Raw genomic sequence first — 19,463 nt, forward strand, 5'->3', positions numbered from 1 at the left:
TCTTTAACGGTACATAGTCTTAGTACACGCGAAAACTACAAAATAAAACTACTTTCGATACTAAAAACTATATAGGAAAATCGGTGATGATGTAACAACAACATGTGAAACAAAAAGCGCTATTACTAATTAATGTATAGATGAGTGAATTTGCAGCGGGTAATTTTCAACGGTCGCACCACTCACCGGTCCACTCATGTGAAGCATATTCATCGTGAAGATCTTCACGTAAGCAAATTAAGCGAAAATATTTCGTTTTTGGAAAATGAAATGAAATATTTTTGTAATTAATATTATCAATTAATTTGCTGTAAGTAATACTAGATAATACTATAAATTTATACGCAACCATAAACCATATATGTATTAGTTGTTCCCTTATATTAATAAGTACTCCTCATATTCAAATATTCTTATGAGTTTTTAAAGTAATTGTAATGCTTAATACTTACGTCCGGCTTCCTCTTCTACTTTAACTTTCAAGGAATCTCTGTATGTAGGCAGCAAAATGGAGTCGCCAGACGCAGCTGTCATTGCTACCAAGTCGTTCATCGTGTACACATTATCGGCAATGACCAAGTGACGTTCCAATATTGACCTGGACTGTAAGTATTTAAAGGCTTTGATTACTTTCTGCTTGTATGTTATATCTTAAAAGTTATTGAACCTACATGGTAGGCGAAGTCTTCCATGAAGAGTTTCTTATGTGTTGAAGGGTAGTCCAATTTGGTCTTCTGCCAAGCCTTATCACGTGGCACGAAGTAGGTGAAGCGACGTTGTGTGTTATTCAGTTGATTGTTAAAGGCGGAGAATTGACCCAATTTGAAGGTATCACTGGAAGAAAAAATAAATAAAAACAGATTTCAATCAGTTTGTAACACTTGTTTGTAACGGAGTACTCGTATTATATTTTATATCTAAAAAAAAAATGTTTTTTTTTACCTCATCATGGGATCCGTTTCGAGTTTTTCGAGTACAGTCGTATATGGAACGCCCAAAACTTTATCAATAATGTGTACATAACCGTTAGTTTGAGCGACATCCGCTTGCAGTACAGTTGCGTTGACGCCACCACCTTCAACAGTTATCATTTCTTCGCCATTTTCTTCTTTGATGTTGAAATACAAAAATGTACGATTGTTGACAGTTGGCACCTGAGCAATCTGCAAATGGAACGGTGGGATTAATTAATCTTATGATTAATTACTCTTATGATTAATAATACAAGTATATACACAAATAATTATTTAATTAATTATTACATTTTTCAAATATGGCAAAATTATTAATATTACTTTTTTACTATTTTTATATACAAATATTTTTGTAATTATGAAAATTGCAATGTTCAAGTTTTAAAACAATTAATTCATACTTTCTAAAATTGTTCTCACTGCGTAGCCAGTTTTTTTTTTGTGCTTTAGTTAACATCAAGTATATAGTATGTACATATGGTATTATACTATTCACTTACAATATTCTTGTTCTTTTGGCGAATTCGATCAACATTCAGTTTGTCTTTGATAATGTGCATATTCAGGATATCACGCAATTTCTCACGATTTCTATGAAATAAAATTAAATTTCATTATAATTTTCTTCCTCTTCATACATATATTCGTATATAGTTTAGCAAAAGATATCTCACCTTATTAAGTTTTGTACATCCTTAGCCTCCCAGGCATCATTGCTAGGTGCCAAAATTGTAATTTCACCCAAGTTGCTAATGTCGGTTAGCACCTCGCCACCGTTATCCATGATTACGTCGTAAAATTTGCGCAGAGCGCCATTTTCATTATCCTAGACGGTGAAAATAATAACGAGAAAGCATTAGCATTTACTGATATTTGTTTTTGTATGTGAACATGTATGTAAATATAAGCAATCATTTTATATTGAATAAAGTAACCATAAGCAAAATAGTTGTATGCACATAATAATATAAATATATGATTTATCAAATTAGTAAGGCTTTAGGCCGACTGCAAAATTTTAGATGAGATTAACTTATTTATATACATATGTACATACAGACAAATTCTATTCATAATATTCAAAATAGTCGATACAAGTGAATTTATATTTAAATGCAAATATATGTATATACACATAAATACTAGTAATAATGGTACATTTAAAAATTGTTTATAGCAATAATTATAGTTTAATTGAAATGGTGAGTAAATACATATCAAAAGAGTTTAATAAGAGCGGGAGACAAATATGAGTATGGGAAATTTAAAGCATTTCCAATGTCATAGCATAGAAGTATAGTACGAGTATGTGGCATATAGGAAGTGAAATGCTAAAATTAATCGCTTTTAATATGATTATCCGATATTATGATTACATAGGTATGTAGTATGCAAGGGAATGTCTGCTAGTGTGCAGGTGATAGATACTAATTAAATTCGGCGTGCTGTAGGTCAAGGATAATGGACTTTAATGCATTGTGTTTCATTCATAGAAAATGTTGCAATTGTTTGCAATATGTAACCTATAGATATCTATAGAGTATCAGCAGATTTGTTAATGTAAAAAATGCAGCTTTGTTATTTGGTTTAATGAGTTTTAGCGCAGTATTTCGAAAACCAGAAGACAAGAATTTTGATATTTAGTTATTTTAGCAATTTTCTACACCATTGTTATTATTAATTTAAAAGTTAATCAAATCGTCAAACCCTGGAGGACGTGTATCTGGACAGAAGGCAGAGATGTGGCGCATCGATTGCCGTTATTATTATTATGACGCCAAAGTAAAGTAAACTGTCTACGGATGTTATCTAACATATCTTGCAACTCAATTTGTGCAATACTATAATTTTGTAACTCAAAGGATCCTTAACTTTTATAAAAGAACTTAATGGAATATGCATTCAGTAAATTTTTTTACTTTTTCCCTAGAACCCAGCAGTTCCATTTTACTCCAATAATGATGGAGAACACTCTTACATAACTTATAAATGAACTTTTTTATCTGATACTGAGTTTTCGCACATTTTCAGCTATCGGTTTTTTTTAATTTCTTTAGTAATAAGAATGAACACTAAATTCCATGAAATGTGCTGAAGGAGTCCAAAGTGACAATACATATCTCCAATGCGAGCTACACCTGCCAAAGCTCTCCAAAGAATCATTACAACATCCTTATATTTCTGAAACTCCCAACTTTAGTCAAATTATAATTTTAGCAACTAAACGGGAAGATTTATACCTACGAGTCGAAGTTTGGGACGATGACTAGTGGCGCTTCCGTAACTTCATTATTGAGAATATGTTAATCAATTTCTCAAAAAAGTACGTATGGTTAGCTATACTTTATATTATATCATATAACGGTTAAAGTAAGTTAAAATACTAGTGTTGGAAAGACATTTTGTCTGAGTTTGAGACGTTCGTATTCAACCGTTAAGTACTAAGAGATATATTTACATACATAAGTACATATGCAATATATTGGGTAGACGAAAAAGTCTTTTCGTATTTTGTCAATAGAAGTGTATATCTTCGATGTGAAAGATGTAATTCGCTCTGGTCGACCTATCGTTGAAAAAGTCGATGAAATTATGGAAACGGCCATGACATTGCTAAGGAACTTAACATTAATCATCAAACTGTTTTGAACCATTTAAAAAAGGCTGGTACAAAAAGAAGCTCGATGTTTGGGTACCACGAAATGAAATCGAACCATTTCTGCAGCGACTGTGAACAGGAGACGAAAAGTGGATCAAATACGACAATAATGTGCGAAAAAGATCATGGCCCAACCGTGGTGAAGCTCAATAAATGGTCGCAAAGCCAATATTGACGCCTCGAAAGGTTATGCTGAGTGTTTCGTGGGATTGGAAAAGAATCATTCACTATGAGCTGCTCCAGCCTGGTCGAACGATCGATTCTACACTTTACTGTCACCAACTGATGAGATTGAAACAATAAATCGAAAACAACGGCCAGAACAGATCAGGCTACGCCTTTCATCAGGCCAACGCTAGACCAAACACATCTTAAATGACTCGGCAAAAATTGAGCAAGCTTGGATGGAAAATTGTGATGCATCCACCTTGTAGCCCTGAACTTGCACCATCAGACTACCATTTGTTTCGGTCAATGCAGAACTCACTTAATGGAGTAAAGTTGGCTTCAAGAGAAGCCTGTGAAAATTATTTGCCGCAGTTTTTCGCCGAGAAACCAGAAAAGTTTTACACTGATGGAATAATGTCTCTAGCGGAAAAATAGAAAAAAATGGTCAACCAAAAAGGTACATATTTGGTTCGTTAAAGTTAATTATAAATATAAAAACATAAGTGAAAATTTGAAAAATACGAAAAGACAAGACAGACCATCTAAGCAAATATATTTTTTTGAAGTACGCGGGATATTTAATTACAATTTTCGGGTGATTTTTTGTCACAATATATACAAATAAAGTGCATATGGGTTGCTATACTTTGATGAAGCCCTCTGGCGTATACGTGGCACCAATATTCGTATGCATCAAAAGCAATAAACCTTTGCTTTAGTAATTTTTTATTAAGTTCTCCAAGAATCTTTCTCTTTCTCCTTTCTTAATCTCCTTTCAAAGGAAATAACGGTTGAAATACCTTAAAATGTTGACCGAAAAGACATTTTGTTCGATTTTGGGACGTTTATATTAGCAGTAGGAGATATATTTACATATATAAGTACATAAATGTGTAATATTTTATTAGAAGTTGTCGCAAAGAGGCAGGAACTTCAAAGAAATCTGAATTAGCTGAACATATATAATTCAATAACTGGCGTATCTTTACCTTACCCGATATGGTGTAGAAAATTGAATTACTTTGTAAAATCAAAAGGCGCAACTTTTTATGTTTAGATGTGTGTGTTTGTTTTATATATGTATACCTTATATATTAATTCGGATTTATACAAATCACTTCATAATGCATTATCAGAACAATAATTTTGCACATTTACATAGTATTTATATGCAGCAGATTTTGCAATATTAGTTTTATACTTTTTTCTTCATTTCAAATAATTTAATTCTATTCAAGCATACGATTTATTTAAATATTTTTAAAATTTTTAGTTGTGTTTGTTTTATTTTTTTGCAAATTTCGTACATACTTACATTCATCAACTACGCGTTTTGCGAATTGTTGTTGTTGTGATAATGAGTTTTGATATTGGTTGTGTTTTTGGTTTTTGTGTCAACAACGACAGTTAGAACGCAGGCAGAGCAGCGACAGAAACATTTATGTTTTGTTTTAAGGTCGTTGCACACAGATAGAGAGAGAGTTTGAGGTTTGCCATCAGCGTACGAGTTGCCGACAACGTCAAGAAAATACACAATCAATTGAAATTCAATTAAAATACTTTGTGATTGTTTGCTTAATGTTTTTTTAATATTTTTTTTTTTATTTTTTTTTTTAATATTTTTTTTTTAATATTTTTTTGTTTTGAGTTTGGTTCTAAACGATTTGCAATAAATTGTATGTATGTATGTATTTATGTATAAGGGTAATAGTATGTATTGTTTCGTGCAATTTTGTGTTTTGGCACTTGGTTCATGTTTCTCTATATGTTCTATGCATAATTTGGAATAAGTGTGTTTATATTTGGTTTTCTACTTTTTTCTCGGCTATGTTGCATTATGGTTGATGGCAAGCAAGGCAAAAATGCGCATTTCGCAAATGAAAAATCCGATATATTGCAATACACACATACATATGTACATATATTCGTACATGCAAACGGTTATATGAGAATTGCAGATTTGGGGCATGCATGGCAATCATATTCGTACGTACTGAATCATATTGTTGTTTTATCATTAGAATTAAATTTTTTGGTTACTTTTCACAAAACAAAATTATTTTATTCAGCTCGGATAAAAATGGAGAAAAGCAGAATTAAACAGCAATTTTGATCTACAAGTTCATTTTCTAGATGATATCCCTTTTGTCATATGCCACGAAGCTTGTGTTAGAGTGAGACACCACTAGGAAATTACAAGTATTGAAATACTATTCTGGGACATATCTATCTGTATTATGCCGCTCTGAAGTCTTCTATAACTAAGCGAACAGTGTTGTATTACTCTTTTAACTTTCAAAACTCTTCAGTGCTTAAAATGGGTAAGCATTTCTTTTCTAGCGTCCTCAGAATATTGAGTTATGCTAGTTTAAGTGTGAACAGTTTTCGTGATGAAAATGTTAAATGCGTTATCGAAAAAATGCATACAAATTAAAAAAAGATTTTATGTTTTTGGAAAATATTTTCTTTCACTATTCAGAATTTTCGAATACCAGCAGATTTTGAAATCAGATGCTAAAATATCATGCAATAAATATATAAGAATGTAGACAGCGTAGCGATAATTTTGACTGTTGCATGCTGGTCACTCTTTGATGTACTCGTATACTTATGAGTTCTTTGTACACACATTTCTCTATATAAATATACTTGTATATGTATTTATTATAAATAAAATATAAGAATTTGCATGCTATTTCTTTTTTTTTTTTGATTTGATAAGCTAAATCTAGGAACGTATTTTATGTAAGCTTCCATTGAAGTGAAATTCTTTGTAGGTGTATAAATAATTATCTTCAAGTGTCTCGAAAAGCTTTGATTTTTATATTTATTTATATAATTATAATAAGAATACAACTCTGAGACATTACTAACAATTTCTCGTCTAAATGTGGTGGCTTCAAAACAGAGCATTCTATATGAATACGTATATAAATGTTCAGCATAATGAGCTAAGTCGATTTAGCCAAGTCCGTTTTTCATTTTTTCTCCAAGAAACTGCTTATTTGTTGGATCCGCTGATATCGGACCACTATAGCATATAGCTGCTATACAAATTGAACGATAGGCATCAAGTGCTTGTATTATAAACTATTTCGTTTGACGAGATATCTTATCAAAATTTGGCACGAATTATTGCCTAAGGCAGTGGTACATTCTCCGAAAAAATTGTGTAGATCGAGGCACTATAGCATATAGCTGCCGTACAAACTGACAAGTTCTTGTATGGAAACTTCCTTATTTGTGAAGAGTATTCTAGCTCCGATGCAACCGAAGTTTACGTTTTTTCTTGTTTTTAATATAAACTATCAAGAAGAGATGTCACAAACTTAAAAAGCTCAAGGTTTCTGGTAAAAACGTCACTCAAGTTTATAATGTTAAAAACTAAATGGAAGCTATGATCTTTCATCTTTTGAATATTTTTTATCTCATGCTTTGAAATACAACTATTTTAATATTATTTTCTCCCAAAGCAATTTTCTTTTTAATATTTAACCCTTGCATGCATGCTTTAAAAGTTCGAAAGTGTATGCATATTATTCCAACTCATTGCCATTATATGCATTTTACAGTTATGTATGTATGCAAATAAGTATGCGTGTGATATGGAGTATATGTATTTATGCTTAAGTATGAATATTGCATTGTAATTTATTTGTTTGCCTAAATGTTTTAAGATAATTTTGCCATTACAAATTTATAGATACATATATAAATATATATGCTTGTGTACGTATATGTATACTGTTGGAAGTATTTACCTTAAAGGACTAAAATGTTTGTTTGGTTGCGTGAGTTCCGGAGCGTTGCATATAATAAAAACGAAAAAGTTCACAAATAAAAATCGAAACAAAACAAAACAAAAAACATTCGCAGAGAAGAGTACAAAGAAAATACCAGAGTCAATATTGTTTTCTGCTCTAACACAGCAATCACATCAAACAAATAAGGAACGGAATTTTAATAAAATATACTATATGTCTACTATATAATATTCGTATGATACATGAAATGCCAATGCTTGATTTGTAATTGTACAGGACTGTTATGGAGTCAATAGTTGCTGTTCAAATTTACTTGAGAACGAAATGCTCGAATTATGCAATTTCAAAAAGTAATGTTGAAAAAATGTGTGTTTCTGGCGAAAATAAAATAATTTCACTAGTGTGGGTGAAGGCTTGAAGCGTGTGGCCAATTGTAAAGCAAGTGAAAATTGCAGGTGCAAGAAACGAAACTGAAGGTCAAATTTAAATCATTTAAGAAACTAGCTTAAAATAGTATTTTATACTTATTTTATGCAAACTATAAGTGGTTAATTTTTAGTTGAACACAAGGGAAAGTCGAAAATTATTGCCCTAAAACTTTATTTTATTTTACTTTAATTTACATTTTTTATGCCAAAAAACAACAATTATTATTAATTTACATTTTATTGTAAATGAATCGAATCTTATATGCTTTTATATAAGTTATATTTATTTAAAAATAAAGTTTTCATCATAAATAGATCGTAGTTATTTATTTCAATTCATTATTTTTATCAAAATATTTGTTATAATGTTTTGTTTTATGTTAAAAACATTTTATATTTATTATATTATTATTTGAAAATGCTGAAGAAGGTGTATTATGTTTGCCAAGTAGCTTATTACACCTAGTAGGAAACGTCAGAGATTTCAATAAATACATATGTATACAAGTATGTATGTAACGGGTGATTCAAGTACAAGTACTTTTTTCAATAGCAAACACAGATCACGCGTGAGTCATGTGAAGCTGTCATGTAATTTTTGTTCAGTGTTGTTTGACATTTTAACATGGAAAGACTTACTGAGCGTAGGTATAATCACCCATCTTTAGTCCCAGTCCAGCACGAAATGAAAAAAATATAGCAGTCGTAACTGAGAGTGTACACGATGACCGTGGAAAAACGATTCGGCGTCGTTCGCAGCAACTCAGACTGACGTATGGAACGAGTTGACTCATTTTAAGTCAAGATCTTAAATTGAAAGCACGCAAAATACAACCTGTTCAAGAGCTGAAGCCACTCGACATTCCCAAGCGACATCGCTTTATGGACTCTTGAAAAGTTCCAGGAAGATCCGACGTTTTGGAGCCAAATTTTGTTCAACGATGAGGCCCATTTCTGGCTCATTGAGTATGTAAGCAAGTAAAATTGCCGCCTTCGGGACGAAGAGCAACCTGCAGAGATTCCAGAGTTGCAATTTTATTCAGAACAAACAAAGGTTTGGTATTGTTTGTAGACCGGTGGAATCACCGCTCTACAATGGCGGCCATGATAACCGACTATTTGATACCCGAAATTGAAGCTCACGATCTCGGACATATTTGGTTTCACACGCATTGCATGAATCAACGGATTTATTGAGAGAACACTTCGGTGAGCAAATAACTCCACGTTTTGGGCCGGTCGATTGGCCACCAAGATCTTGTGATCTTGGATCTTTAGACTCTTTCCTGTGGGCCCCCGATTCGATTCAGGCCTTGGAGTAAAACATCAAGTGTGTCATTAACCAGTTACCAGTCGAAATGCTCGACGGAGACGTATCCGCGGTCAACATTTAAAGAGATTATCTTCAAAAAAGTAAATGCTAAAGAATGTTCTTTCGAATGACAATAAACGTTCCCCACTAAATTTGAAAATTTTCTTTAAACAAGTAAGGAAGGGCTAAGTTCGGGTGTCACCGAACATTTTATACTCTCGCATGGTAAAGTGATAATCGAGATTTCATTATTCGTCAGTTAAATATTTTTCAAATACCGTATTTTTGTAAATGTTTATACTCGTATTATACAGAGAAGGCATCAGATGGAATTCAAAATAGCTTTATATTAGAAGAAGGCGTGGTTGTGAACCGATTTCACCCATATTTCGTACATGTCATCAGGGTGTTAAGAAAACATTATATACCGAATTTCATTGAAATCGGTCTAGTAGCTCCTGAGATATGCTTCTTGGTCCATATGTGGGCGGCGCCACGCCCATTTTCAATTTTTTGGATGCAGCTTCCTTCTGACTTCTTCCGTAAAATTTAGTGTTTCTGACGTTTTTTATGAGTCGGTTAACGCACTTTTAGTGATTTTCAACATAACCTTTGTATGGGAGGTGGGCGTGGTTATTATCCGATTTCTTCCATTTTTGAACTGTATATGGAAATGCCTTAAAAAACGGCTCTGTAGAGTTTGGTTGACATAGCTATAGTAGTTTCCGAGATATGTACAAAAAACTTAGTAGGGGGCGGGGCCACGCCCACTTTTCCAAAACAATTGGGTCCAAATATGCCCCTCCCTAATGCGATCCTTTGTGCCAAATTTCACTTTAATATCTTTATTTATGGCTTAGTTATGATACTTTATAGGTTTTCGGTTTCCGCCATTTTTTGGGCATTTTTGGATACTTCTTCTTATGGAGCCAAGGAATACGTGTACCAAGTTTCATCATGATATCTCAATTTTGATTACAGCGTGCACGGACGGACGGGACGCACGGGACGGACAGACGGACGGACAGACAGACATCCGGATTTCGACTCTACTCGTCGCCCTGATCACTTTGGTATATATAACCCTATATCTGACTCTTTTAGTTTTAGGACACACAACTGAACGATCAGAATCATGGAGCCCTTGATTAACAACGAAATACGTCTGTTTCTTTCTATATGTATATTTTAATCTCACACATTTTGAGATATCGACCTGAAATGTTGCTCCCATTTTGATTGGTGATATCGGATCACTATAGCATATAGCTACACACAACTGAACGAAAATCGCCCTTGTTAAGAAATTGTTCGAAATTTGGCGTGGCTCATCGAAAGCAATAATAAAATCTGATCGATCAAAATCGAATTCTTATAAAGAATATTTTGTATTTGTGAAGGGTATTATGGCTTCAGTGAATTCTAATGAATTTAAGTAATTAAAATTAGTATAAGTATATTCTTATTATGTATTTCATTTTATTAATAAAATAATATTATTATAGTTCTTAATTTTCAGTATTGTTGTCTAACATAAATTTGAGTTCTAAAAATTTTGAAAGAAATAAAATAAAGTTATGAAATTATTTATAGCGCATATGTTGCAATGTATGGCTTGTAAATTTGTATTCCTGACCAAAACTATTTTTTATTGAAGTGGGTGAGTGCAATTTGGCTCAGCGATATCCTAAGATTTATCTTGACAGAGGGTTTTTTTTATCAAAAAGATAGATGAAGTAACTTAGTTTTAGTTATGATAGGGGAATTTATATTTTTGGAAGTAAGAAGTATTATTTAATTATTAATTTTGTCATTAAATATCCTTCAAGTATTTAGTCTGCATGAACAACTGACGGAAATTTTTTCCAACTACTTTATTGCGGGCTATACATATATTTACATATGTATTAAATTTGTGCATGTGAATATTTTAAAAATAATTTTTCTCCGAAGAGTGTGTAACTTTTTCAAAGCTCTAATCTCTAACTAATAATCTTTTAAAAGTCTAAAGTCTATGCACTGCACTTGTGTACTGAAGATGCTTATTTTTGGTAAACAGTGTAAGTTGCTGCTAATGTGTGTGAATAGTGGGCGTGAATGACATTTCAAAGAGCCAGTTATGAAATGGACGAGAATGTAGTAATGGTATATACAGCTTACATTTTTGCTAACAAATTTTTTTTTTATAAATTTAAAAAATTCGAAATTTTGAATTTATTTGAATTATTTGCATACACAAATAAATATTAACTAATTTTATCAATTGAGATGCCAATTTTGCCGCTTAGCCTGATATGCTAATTAATTATTCAACTGACTGATATGACTTATCAGATGACGATTTTCGGGTGGTGTGAGTGAACGATGATCTAATTTGTTATTCATAACAAAATTACAACGTTTATTGGTTTTGTATACTTACATCGCACCCAAAATTTTTTTAAAATAAAATTTATATTTTAAAAATTATTTTAAAATAAAATTTTGCTTATGATTTTACATCAAACCGAAAACGAATTACAAAATCGCACATTTGCTAATTCAAGTTCGAGGTAAAATCAGTCTATAGGGTTTTTGTTTTCTATTTAAGTAAAAATTGTGTTTTTGTTTGCATTTTGTAATGTTTTTGTTTTAATATTTGGAATATTTGAAATTTTTGCGGTTTTGTTATGTTCTTGTTATGCATTTCTCAATGATTGGAAACAAAAAAAAAAATGAAAACGTACGCTCATTGCAAAATATCCATAAAATTGCTAATTTTTATAGCTTGTATTTTTTCAATATTAGAAATTTATGTGCATTCGCTTTGTTCGTACGAGAAACCTGTTTGAGTTGTAAACAACTTTTTTCAAGCGACTGTAGCAGGTTCAAGTCAGATCAAAGCTGCAAAATGTGCGCTGGGCGTTTAATGAAAAACAATTAGTGCTTGAAGACAAATTACACGTTTCTAAAAAGCAATTAAAAATATAAAATATTTATATATTTAGACATTTATATTGATTAAACTAGTCGAGTCGTATTAAATATTTTATTTTATACCACGTTTTTATATATTAGATAGATACTTTTCACGTACTGGCAGTATATTTTTAAACGTAAAGCACAGCTAGAAGAGCTCAAGAAATAATATTATCCTCATATTATTAAAATGATTTGTTTTTTTACACATTTTATTTACAAATAAGCTTAATAAGTTAACTAAGACGGATTTAGGTACGTGGCTTTGCTAAAATAATAAAAAATGCGCCTATTTGTAGGCAACATATACTTTTTTTGTTGTCTATTTTGGGGATATCAATTGTTTGCTCTAATAGCAGTTAGTAAGTTAAGTTTAGTTGGAATTTTTGCAGTTCAATTGTGCTTAAACAATGTAGAAAATACCTCCTTATAATAATAATTTCTGAAGTTTCCCTGAATATTTTTTTTCCTGTATTTACTTATCATTTCCAATTGCAGAGCAACTAATTACATAATGTACTTCCTTTTTAATGAACAAGTATTTAATCTACATTTACATCTAGCTGCTTATTGCAATAGTAGAGGCATTACCTCTAGCAATAAGTTACGTGGGTCGACATGACGTATGAGCGACATTTAAGGCGTTATATCCATCCTCTTGCGAATTTCAAAAAATCGGTTTGTATTTTTTCAAATATGTGTTTCTAATGTACACACAGTTGAGAATATTCTCAGAAATCTTCAAGTTGATGCGAAAATCAATTACAGAGATATGAACTTACTTGTAAGAGTTTGCTAGCTTGAGTAACCGGCTCCCAAAACTTTAAATGGTGTTTTTCTCAGAACAATTTTTGGAGTCGGTGATTAAAATTTTGCTGAAACGGCTGAACTTATCGACTTGAAATTTTTACAGGATATATTTGTCAGATACTGATGGAAGTAATAGGATTTTTGATAATAATTTCGGGTTTTTAAACAACTCTGAAGTGTAAGTTTTTTCAAAAAATTTTGTCAAAAATCGTAAATTTTACTAGTAATTCGATGATAATCTGAGTTCATCAATATGAATAATAGCTTGGTTTTTGGATTTGTTAGCATTTTAAGTAAAAAAATCTTCCTCACCGCTATACACATTTTTACGGAGATCGGCTACAGAATCAAGGAAATTCAAAATATTTCAAAATTAATCACAGATTATTAAAGTACAGTAATTAAATTCCGTAAATGACCGAGTTTTCGAGAGAAAACTTCTGAGGAAGATTTATGGTCCTTTGCAAAAATCGTTTTTTCTGGCTTACAAGTGGATATAACCGCTTAAGTAATATTGAAATTTTCCGGTTTTACTTCGAAAAAAAATGCTGCTTAAGATGAGTTAAAGAAAATTTGTTGATAGCAAAAAATGTGTTAATAGTCTAGACACTTGACTTGCTCTACTGATTAAAGCAGCTTGAAATATGTAAACTGTTTGCAATAATTATGCTATTATACTATATTTTAATATCAATTACCTAATCATTCACCAGTTCAAAAAAATGATGGCCTGAGATATAAAATTTTCACTAAAAGAATATTTATTTTATATTTACAAATTTCTAAAATTCTGTCGATAAAATATTTGATTATCATTTAGATTAACTCTACGTTTTAGTACGCATAATTTTTAGAAGCAAAGCAAATGTGCAGCAAATTATAGGAACGCAGACAAAGCTTGATAACTCCAATGTTTCGTTTTGAATGTGAGTATTATGTAATATCATAAATTCATTTATCACTCTTAAAAAATGTGTCTGTGTTCACAGCTAAAAGTACAAGTTATCGAGTTTTGACTGTATGTAGGTGTTTATTGTGCTAAGCAGCGCGCAGTAAGCAGCGGGCGGTAAAAAATAATATTAATATTTTTTTTTTGAAGACATTTTCATCAAATTTGTATTAACTGTAAAAACTTAAATTCTCAAACACCGTTTACTACACGCGCTTGCGCTTTGTGGTTGTAAGTTAAAATACCAACACAAATAGAATTGCTAATGTTGTTGGGCGTGTCAAATACTAGGTAATAGGTAAGCACACACACATATACACACTGGTGTTCTACAAGATAATTGTTATTGTATTTCGTCTAGTTTAGTGTCGCGGGTCACCGCACAAGCACTCACACACACACACAGGCAACTGCATACTCTCACTCATCGGTTGTATATATTTGTAATCGAACACCTACCTGTAGAAATTGCGTCACCGTCGAGTCGATTATCATTAGCGGCCGATGAATCAGATGCACCACACCATTTCGCACCGGAATGTTGCCTTTGACAATTTCCGCCAACACCACACCGGTGGGGTGCTTGGCGTCACCTAAAAGAGTATTCGATTTGACGTACACTGGAAGCAGAAGAAGAGAAGAAAACACATTAGTGGATTATACCTAACGCATATACATACATATGTATATACTTGTAGATATGTGAGTAGTGTAGAGTTGATGTAAATCGACTTACTTTTGCCGTCTTTTTGTTTGAAGAAACTAACGGTTACTTTGAGATTGTCCTCGAATGCGGCTGTGGTTTGTGGCACCTCCATTTGCGCGGCTGCCGTAAAAATCACATTGTTCAGTATGACGTGTCCGTCGATGACTTTGTTGTCCACCAGGCTGCTGCGTGTGGTTTGCTATGACAATTAATTGACATTTAATTGATTAGTGGTTGCAATAAGTGCCGCTATTAAATGTCATCTAGGTATGTTTAGATGTGTGCGCAGACATAAACATAAATATTTTGTTGTTATGTATGCAATGCGTGTTGCCCCATAGGGAAAATTGCATGTAGAGGCAATAAAAATCTGATTTTTATTCCAATAAACTGTTTGTTAATATTGTATTAAGTCTATAAAGCGGGAAAAATTGAATTGTAGGGTCTTTGGAGGAACTATTTCTTAGGTAAACATATCAATTATTTTTTACGAACACGTACGGCAATCCTCTGTACCAGCTTAATTAAGTTCTTAGTAATACTACTTCTACTATGAGCAAAAAGTAGTAAAACTTTTTAATTTAAATTTGGCGCGAAAAACCATTCGTTAAAATAAAGGTTGGTATGACTGTCAGTGATATCTGTGCCAAATGTCACATCAAAATAATCATTAGTGTTTAGTATACGCTTGTCTTTCTGAAGTACATAAAGTGCATTCGGCGATTTTTACGATGAGTGAAATTATTCAACAAAGAAGTTCCATTAAATTTTGTGTGCGAAAAAAAAGGCCTTCGGTGAAAGTGGTTTGTCATAAGCAAGAGATTGGTAGAAATTATTGAAAGAGGTCGAGAACGCGTTGACGATGAACCACGTCCAGGACAGCCATCAACCTCAACTGATAATCAACATGTCAATAAAATAAATGAATTGAGGCGTGGAAATCGACGATTAGCAGTCAGAGATCTTACTGGCATTGTTGGATTATCGGAAGGATCAGTGAAAACCATTTAAAAAAGATTTGGGCCTAAGAAAAGTGAAAGCACGATTGGTTCCACAACGATTCAATATTTTCGGAAAACAGCGTCGTGTTAACGCCTGTGAAACAGTGCTTTTCAACTACAAGGATGTCATGAGACGTATTATTGGTCTTGGATCTATGCTTACAACTCAGAAACAGATGATCAATCGGCCGAATAACGTGTCAAAAATGAGCCGAAGCAGAAAAAACACGTCAAAAATCAAGTTATGTTGGCAGTTTTCGTCGATTATAGAGGTGTGGTGCACTCCGAATTCCTTCCGACCAGCCACATCATCAACAAGGAGTACTATTTGAGTGTTATGCGTGGTTTGCGCGAAGCTATTCGTGAAAAAAGGCCGAAATTTTCAATGCACCGTCGCATACTGCATTGATTCTCCGTAAGTTTTTCGCCAAATTTTTAACCAATATCGTGTCTATTCCGGAAATTTACTTTAACAACTATTTTGAGGATTTGGAAACACGTTGGCAAAAGTGTATAAATGGCAAAGGGGAAAACTTTGAGTGGGACGCCATAGGTTTTGAAGTATACATTGAGAGATTAGACTGTTTTAAAATTAACAGTGAATATAACCCCTTAATACCATTTAACATAGATTAATTTGAAGGCAAATTTTTTAAACATTCTGCAAACCAATAAATTTCTAACTACTTTTTAAAGGGTACAAAACTACTTATCAAGGTAACTGGTTGTTTTTACAATATAAATGTACATACATATGTATATGGTTGTAGAACGAGTATAGTAATATAGTATTATTGCTTATGTAATCGTATTTCTCCACACGAGCATTTATAAAATAATCAACCCACTCGACTTTAGTTGCTTACCTTGAAACCTTCATCGACGGGTATTAAAAATGTATGTCCACCTGGCGACTGATAGAGATTATCCTTACGCATTAAAGTCACTTGCGAGCGATACGATCTGCGGCGGCAAGAAAAAGAGAGTAAATAAATTAAACGTAATAAATCTTTAATTAAATGACGAATATATACCTCAAGCGATTCTCGCCGATATCTAAGATGTCGGCCTGTTTCATAAATTGATAGGCATCCAAATTGGTGAACTCCATTTTGGCAGTGGGCAAAGCAGTAAGTGGCACCAAGACTTCATCGATTATGTGCATCACCTGTGAGAAGAAAAATATTTCTTATAAAAAAAGGAGATTCTCTTGGTTCGATCGTATAGAGCTGACTTATAAAAAAGTGAAAAGTTTGATGTCTAGACCTTAATCTCTCTATTATTATTGTGTACGATTCTCAGTTATGAAATTACTTTTTTTAAATATTGTTATATGAGTACCAGTTCATTTCCTTCAATATGCCAAAATAGAGTTATGGAAGCTACATGTTAATTTTTAGGTAATGTGATCGCTCGCTAGCAACCTCAGGAACTGCTTTCCCGACTCATTACTTGAAAGTCTTAAAGCGATCTGACATAGTAGTAGTAGTTTGAGACTAATATACCTTTAAAGTTCTAGAAATAAAATTATAGAGATTTGCAATTCATATCTCACCTGACGCATTCCCAGACTATTGGTCATTTCGACCGTCAGCGATGGTATTATTCTAGCGTTATTCACATAAATATCGCCATTGCGATTTTTCGTTATATACAATGATGGATTGCCACCCATATCTGACGGTATAACCTTTATAAGTTCGTCCTTCGTCATTGGTGTCGTTGCTGTAATTATGCGAAATTATTATGTTAGACATACATATATCTTTACAACAACAGCGTTGTATTTATTCGTTAACTTAAGTAATTTATTTGTTTGGTGTGAAATTTTTTCCACAACATGTACAACAAGAACAAACAATAATAATAGCAACAACAACAATATTATAATATAATAGAAAAAGTGGCAATAAAAAGTTTGTGGGTTTTTATCTTTCAATTAATAGCGCTGAATACGCATTGTTACTCACTTATGTGATAGAGCACATGTGTGGGTCCATGATGGCGCTGGAATGCAGCATTTGTAGGCACAAACACTGTGCATGGTCGCAGTGTTAAAGTGGAATTCGCAATGATATTTTGCTCTAGTAAACTATAAAACTGCAAAGAATAAAAAGAATATGAAGAAAATTAACAATTAGTTGTATCCACATCAGTATGAATGAGTTATTTACAATACGTGTGTATGTGTATAAATGTACATATGTATATAGTGGATAAACAAATTAACGTGTTCTACTAAGTGTATCGATATATTTTAATATAGATAACTAGATAGCATTAAACAGTATATATCAAAAATAATAGGGTGTTAGTTAAGTAACTAAATAGAAAAAATAATAAATCAAAGTGATATAGGGTACTAAAAAAATAAATATTTAAAATTTGACACTATAAAATGTTCGGTGTAATCAGAAAAAGTATGGTTTGGAAGCATCTCAACTTTAGAAGCCTTTAACGCGTTCAACTCTACTTTTTGCATAAGAGACAAATAAATCAACATAGGTTAGGTTAGGTTAGCTGGCTGATCAAAGATCGCACGTTAGCAGTCCACGTGTAATCCTTTGTGTGGTCATAGAAAAGAAGAACTCCTGTGTTCGAACTTACATATAAATTAACGAAACGCTTAGTAGCCAATACAAATTTGCACAGGCACTCCCGCCGGTTCGGTGGGATGTCTGAAGGCATGTGCTCCCAAAGCTTAAAGCTTTGATTTCCGTAACACGTGACTGTCAAAAAGGAAGTGTTGAGTTGTATCTACTTCATCTTCCTCCATACAGTTTCTGCAGATGGCGTCTGGCAAGATTCCCAAACGTACTGCATGGACGCAAAGCCCTACAGCTACTGAGAGCAAAAAGACCACTAGATCTCTTGAGATCGATCTTTCGCCAAAAGGCTTTTGTGACACCGCATATATTGATGGTGAGCCAGCGCTGGCCAAGCTTCCGCGAATTCCAGTTATCTATTAGTAGAAACATAAGAAGATACGGGTGCACCTACCTCCTCTCATTTTACCAATAGCGGTTCTAGGGTCCCTTACCTTTCCTGCTCATCAGATTTGCAATTTCCTGCGATTCCGCTATGGCCTGGCACCCATACCAATCTTATCACAAAGACACTTGATGCTATTGAGGCACTCCTCGACCAACCCTGAACGTACTGTTAATAAGTTCAAGGCTAGTATCGCCGGTCTGCTATCTGAATGAATACTTCTCTGATGGAGCCATAGATCATAATCGGTTTGCCAATGGCTCCTCTGCAGCAGTATAAGACAATCGATGCCCTTTTTTGCTCTCTTAATGAACATAACGTTGTTTGAAATGAAAAAGCGACAGCCTCGGTACATGAAAATTTATGGGGTTATCTATGGGTTTAATTGAACGAGTTAGGGAAATAGAATGTGGAAACACTCCTATCTAAATCGTTGTGCAAATTGGTATCATATGTATATGGTCCGAATACAAAACGATGTAAAGAAAACAAAGCAGGAATGTATATGAAAGTATTATTTTAGAGATCACTTGACAATAATTTCTATTATAAAACTATATTTGAGAAAGGTAATCTCCACAGTTTTCTAAAGAAAGTATTTTTTCTATACCTTTACATATAGTTTTTTATCATTATATACTCGTACTAACAGCACCAGTCCAAAAAATAAACTGATGAAAATTATTTATTATCTTGAAAAGTAAGGCTCATCTACCATCTAACGGTATTTTTCAAAACTACAA

General features: G+C 32.9%; 1 protein-coding gene across 10 annotated transcripts in view; it reads right to left on the reverse strand.

Annotated features, from left to right (window-relative positions):
• Nucleotides 1-19,463, reverse strand: part of LOC126767717 (fasciclin-1) — a 48,446-nt gene that overhangs the window by 6,206 nt on the left and 22,777 nt on the right. For 4 of the 10 annotated variants that reach the window (XM_050485349.1, XM_050485275.1, XM_050485268.1 and 1 more), the window contains 13 exons: nt 17,700-17,829; nt 17,285-17,454; nt 16,764-16,897; nt 16,596-16,692; nt 14,759-14,927; nt 14,482-14,642; nt 7,563-7,571; nt 1,649-1,800; nt 1,475-1,565; nt 943-1,163; nt 672-834; nt 453-603; nt 187-222 (listed from right to left, as the gene is read on the reverse strand). In XM_050485349.1, coding sequence (XP_050341306.1) covers nt 187-222; nt 453-603; nt 672-834; nt 943-1,163; nt 1,475-1,565; nt 1,649-1,800; nt 7,563-7,571; nt 14,482-14,642; nt 14,759-14,927; nt 16,596-16,692; nt 16,764-16,897; nt 17,285-17,454; nt 17,700-17,829 — 1,684 coding nt within the window. The remainder of the gene's footprint in view (nt 1-186; nt 223-452; nt 604-671; nt 835-942; nt 1,164-1,474; nt 1,566-1,648; nt 1,801-7,562; nt 7,572-14,481; nt 14,643-14,758; nt 14,928-16,595; nt 16,693-16,763; nt 16,898-17,284; nt 17,455-17,699; nt 17,830-19,463) is intronic. The other 6 variants (XM_050485285.1, XM_050485312.1, XM_050485332.1 and 3 more) reach the window with 3 other exon arrangements.

The sequence above is a fragment of the Bactrocera neohumeralis genome, chromosome 2 (assembly GCF_024586455.1).
Source record: "Bactrocera neohumeralis isolate Rockhampton chromosome 2, APGP_CSIRO_Bneo_wtdbg2-racon-allhic-juicebox.fasta_v2, whole genome shotgun sequence".
NCBI classification, from domain to species: domain Eukaryota; kingdom Metazoa; phylum Arthropoda; class Insecta; order Diptera; family Tephritidae; genus Bactrocera; species Bactrocera neohumeralis.